Below are 4237 nucleotides of genomic sequence, written 5' to 3'. Positions count from 1 at the left end.
GCGCCGCAGATGCAGGGCTGTGCGCCGCAGTGCAGGGCTGTGCGCCGCAGTGCAGGGCTGTGCGCCGCGATGCAGGGCTGTGCGCCGCAGTGCAGGGCTGTGCGCCGCAGTGCAGGGCTGTGCGCCGCAATGCATGGCTGTGCGCCGCAGTGCAGGGCTGTGTGCCGCAATGCAGGGCTGTGCGCCGCGATGCAGGGCTGTGCGCCGCAATGCAGGGCTGTGCGCCACAGTGCAGGGCTGTGCGCCGCAATGCAGGGCTGTGCGCCGCAGTGCATGGCTGTGCACCACCCTGCACTGCTCTGTGGTGTTGTGCATTGCTGCACCTGGTTGTGCACCACCCTGCACTGCTCTGTGAGGCTGTGCATTGCTGCCCACTGCTGTGTGTAGTCATGCATGACTGTGCACTGCCCTGCGTGGCTGTGCATCACTCTGCACTGCTCCCCGTGGGCGTGCATCGCTGTGCTCTGCTCTGCTGTATGGGATTGTGCGTTGTTTTGTACCTCTCTGTACGGCTGTGCAATGCTCTATGGGCTTCTCCCACCTGCTTTGGGGTTGCGGAGCCTTGTGCTGGTTTTTGGGGTCCCCTCTGCCTCCTGTTATTCCCCCCCTCAGTGTGTGCTGCCCCCACCTTGGGAACCAGGGGTCTCAATGGGTCCTGGGTGCATCCCCTTAGCATGGGGTGCTATGGAGCTGCTCCTTCTGGCTGTGGTTTTAGCATCTCCCAGCCTGGGCTGTCCCCCCCTTTGGCATTCACTGCGTGCCTTAATGGTGTGACATGAAATCAAGGTCTGCAGTGAACACGAAACGCTGGGGCTGATGGCTGGGGGAGCACGGTGCTGCTGGGGGGGGTCCTGGAAGAGGGGGAGATTTGGGGATGCTGCTTCCTTTGTGCTCTCCCTTGGGGGGATGATTTGCTGTGGACCTCCTGTCCCTGAGGATGCCGTGCGAGGTGGGATGGGGACGTGGGGGAGGGGGACAGACCACAATGGTGAGGGGTCTGTGGGGATCCATGGGGAATAGGAGACCCCCAGAGGTAGGGAAACATGGGGCTGGGGGATCATGGGGATGTGACCCGCAGGGGTGGGGACCTGCAGGGATTAGGGCCTGTGGGGGTTAGGAGACCCATGGGGATGAGGGGTCCATGGGGACAGACCTACAGGAACGTGGGGAATACAGGACACACGTGGGGACCCGTGGGGACAGGGGCGACGTGGGTGGGGGTCACAGCAGGACTCCCTTCCCTTCTTCCATGTTGGGGGCTGGGGGCACTGGGTGCTGGCGTGGGCTCCAGACCCCAATCCTGCATGGGGTACAGGGCGCTGGGTCTGTCCCACGGTGACCCCGGGGCGCATTAATGGTTGACAGAGGACCCGGTTTGGGTCCACTGCCCCACGCAGTGGATTCTCTGCTGTCTGTAGGGGTTGTGCAACAGCCGCTGTGCTGCATCCAACCGGGCACGAAAACCCCATTGTCCCCAAAGGGAAGGAGGGCCACGGCAGCCCCATGCACACAAGACATGCACGCTGTCCCCAATTCTGTCCCCATGTCACACATCAGCCCTTTTTGTAGCCCCGTGTGGTCACACAGCTCCCGGCTCTGCCTGCGGTGCCCCGCTCCCTCCCAGTGCTCCCAGTGCTGCCAGGGCTCAGCCCAGTCCAAAGTCACAGCGGTGGCACTGCACAGCTCCAAGATGGCCATGCTGGATCCCCAGGCTCTCCCCAGCCCCAGCACGGCTCTGCCAGGCAGAGCAGAGCGGCTGCACGTGGAGGGTACCCAGAGGGTTCCTTGGGGTTGTGGGGAGTTCCCAGATCCCAAATCCCAGGGAGAGGGGATGCCACCCCTCCGGAGAACCCTGACCCCCATCCCCACGCAGCCACCCACGCCGTCACCGGGAATCCCACGCTGCCTCCGTTCCCCCCTGAGATGCAGACGGCGATTTTTGGTGAGTGCTGCCTCCAGCCCCAAACCGGGAACCCCATGCCCTCTATGGGGTCACCCCACTGCCTTCCTCCCCCCTCCTCTCTCCCCCAGGCATGGGTTGCTTCTGGGGAGTGGAGCGGCTCTTCTGGGAGATGCCGGGGGTCTTCTCTACCCAGGTGGGATATGCGGGGGGCTTCACCCCCAATCCCACCTATGAGGAAGTGCGCTCAGGTACCGGGGGGTTGTGTTCCCAAAGTGTTCCCATTGTGGCTCTCATTTACCTTGGGTGTGCCCCTGTGATTTGGGTGTGGGGTTTGGCTGGGCAGGGGCATTCTGTGGGGTGGGGAGGTTTGTCCCTCTGTCCCCAGAAGGGAGGGACTTTGGGGTGGAGAGGACTGGAGTGTCCCTGCAGGGCAGACGGGGCACGCTGAGGTGGTGCGGGTGGTGTTCAACCCCAACAAGATCAGCTATGAGGAACTGCTGAAGGCTTTCTGGGAGAACCACGACCCCACACAGGGTATGGGGAGAAGGATGGGATGGGGTGGGATAGAATGGGGGTGGGGATGGGGATGGGGTTGGGACAGGATAGGAATGGGAGTGGAATGTGATGGGATAGGGATGAGATAAAATGGGAATGGGGTGGGATTGGTGTGGGATGGAAAATGGAAATGGATGTGTGGGATGGGGATGGGGATGGGGATGGGGATGGGGATGGGGATGGGATGGGATGGGATGGGATGGGATGGGATGGGATGGGGATGAGGATAGGACTTCAGCCCTGGTGCCATATCTGGAGCCCTGGCCAGGCAGTTCAATGCCAAACACCACACCAGCCCCATCCGAGCTCCTTTGCACCCCCATCCCACAGTGCTCACATAAACACATTTAGCAGCCTCTGCCTTCCCCATGCCTCGGTTTCCCCATCTCCTCAGCATAGGCTGAGGCCACACAGTGCCTGTCACAGTCATTGGTGCCCCATAACCCCCCCGTGTTGCCCCCCAGGGATGCGGCAGCAGGAGGACGTGGGCACCCAGTACCGCTCCATCATCCTCACACTGAACCCCCAGCAGCAGGCGGCCGCGCTCCGCAGCAGGGATGTTTACCAGCAGGTAGGTGGGACGTGGGGACACCCCCGGGGGGGCAGCAGACCCTTCCTTGGAGACACCAGACCCCCCCTTAGGGACAGCAGGACCTCTCTTGGGGACATTGGGACACTTCTCTGGGAACACAGGCTACCATCACCTGTCTCAGGTGTGGGGCAAAGCCCCGCTATGGCAATGCCACGCTATGGGGCAATGGGATGGGGAGGTCTGTTCTGGTGTCCCCAACTTGTCCCCACTGTGGGGTTGTGCCAGGAGCTGAGCCAGCAGCACCGAGGGGACATCACCACCACCATCGAGCCAGCAGGTGACTTCTACTACGCCGAGGACCACCACCAGCAGTACCTGCACAAAGTGCCCGGGGGGTACTGCGGCCTGAAGGGCACCGGGGTCCCCTGCCCTATTGCTCCCTGAATTCACTGTGCACCCCCAGCACAATGTCCCCGTGTCCCCGCAGTGCCACCCAAACTCCTTGCTGGAAGATTAAAGCTGCATCCCCTCCATCACCTGGTCCTGTGCTGTCCCACGTGTGCCCGGGGGCGAGGAGACAGTGCTGGGGGGTCCGTGTCTGTAGGACTGGGGGGGGTCCGTGGCCATAGGGCTGCTGCTGGGGGGCGGTGGGTCACCGTCTGTGGGGTTGGGTTCCGTTGGGATGCAGTTCCGACGTTCGCCACCAGAGGGCAGCACCAGCGCGGGTTCGGAGCGGGTGGGAGATGCGGGGGTCCCAGCTCCGCTGTCGCCGCGGTTTCTCATGCGCAGGGGGACGCGGGGCTCCGTGCGGGGGGACACGGACACAACACGGAACCGTCGGGACGGTGAGGGGATGAGAAAGGACGGTGGTAATGTCCTGTGCTGTTGGGGGGGGGCGGGACACACCGACGTGACACGGGACACTCGGACACACAGACACACGGACACACGGACACACGGCCGGACTGCTGTCCCCACGCTGTCCCACGTCGCAGGGCTGGAATTGAGCCCAGCATGGGGCAGCTGAGCAGTATGTCCCCGAAAAAGGGGGGCTGGAAGCGGGGGGAGAGGAAGGGGGTGCGATGCCACCTCTTGTTTAGAAAGTGAAGTTCCCGGGTCAGTGGAGAATGAACAAAAAAACAAAATAAAAAGAGGAGAGAAAGCGAGGGCAGGTCGGCATCCGGCCCCGGCACCTGGCCTGCAGCTGTGGCACCGCGTGTGTGTGCTGAGAGCTGAGCTGGGGACCG

General features: G+C 62.9%; 1 protein-coding gene across 1 annotated transcript; it reads left to right on the top strand.

The window, feature by feature from the left end:
* The first annotated feature begins 1697 nt into the window (after positions 1-1697).
* On the top strand, positions 1698-3523 carry LOC100548568 (peptide methionine sulfoxide reductase MsrA 1-like). Its single transcript, XM_010723451.3, has 6 exons — positions 1698-1769; positions 1874-1942; positions 2032-2151; positions 2333-2437; positions 2923-3029; positions 3276-3523. The coding sequence occupies exons 2-6, from the start codon at positions 1924-1926 to the stop codon at positions 3432-3434; spliced, it is 510 nt and encodes a 169-aa protein (XP_010721753.3). The 5' UTR covers positions 1698-1769; positions 1874-1923; the 3' UTR covers positions 3435-3523.
* The last annotated feature ends 714 nt before the right edge of the window (positions 3524-4237 follow it).

This window comes from Meleagris gallopavo, chromosome 25, assembly GCF_000146605.3.
Source record: "Meleagris gallopavo isolate NT-WF06-2002-E0010 breed Aviagen turkey brand Nicholas breeding stock chromosome 25, Turkey_5.1, whole genome shotgun sequence".
Classification (NCBI taxonomy): Eukaryota; Metazoa; Chordata; class Aves; order Galliformes; family Phasianidae; genus Meleagris; species Meleagris gallopavo.
This window is presented reverse-complemented; position numbering and strand designations above follow the sequence as displayed.

What these genes read in the sequence shown, in the direction of transcription:
- LOC100548568 (XM_010723451.3), top strand. An exon ending in GAACCACGACCCCACACAGG is followed by an intron (nt 2,438 to 2,922) that starts GTATGGGGAGAA and finishes GTTGCCCCCCAG; the next exon opens with GGATGCGGCAGCAGGAGGAC. An exon ending in GCAGGGATGTTTACCAGCAG is followed by an intron (nt 3,030 to 3,275) that starts GTAGGTGGGACG and finishes GGGTTGTGCCAG; the next exon opens with GAGCTGAGCCAGCAGCACCG.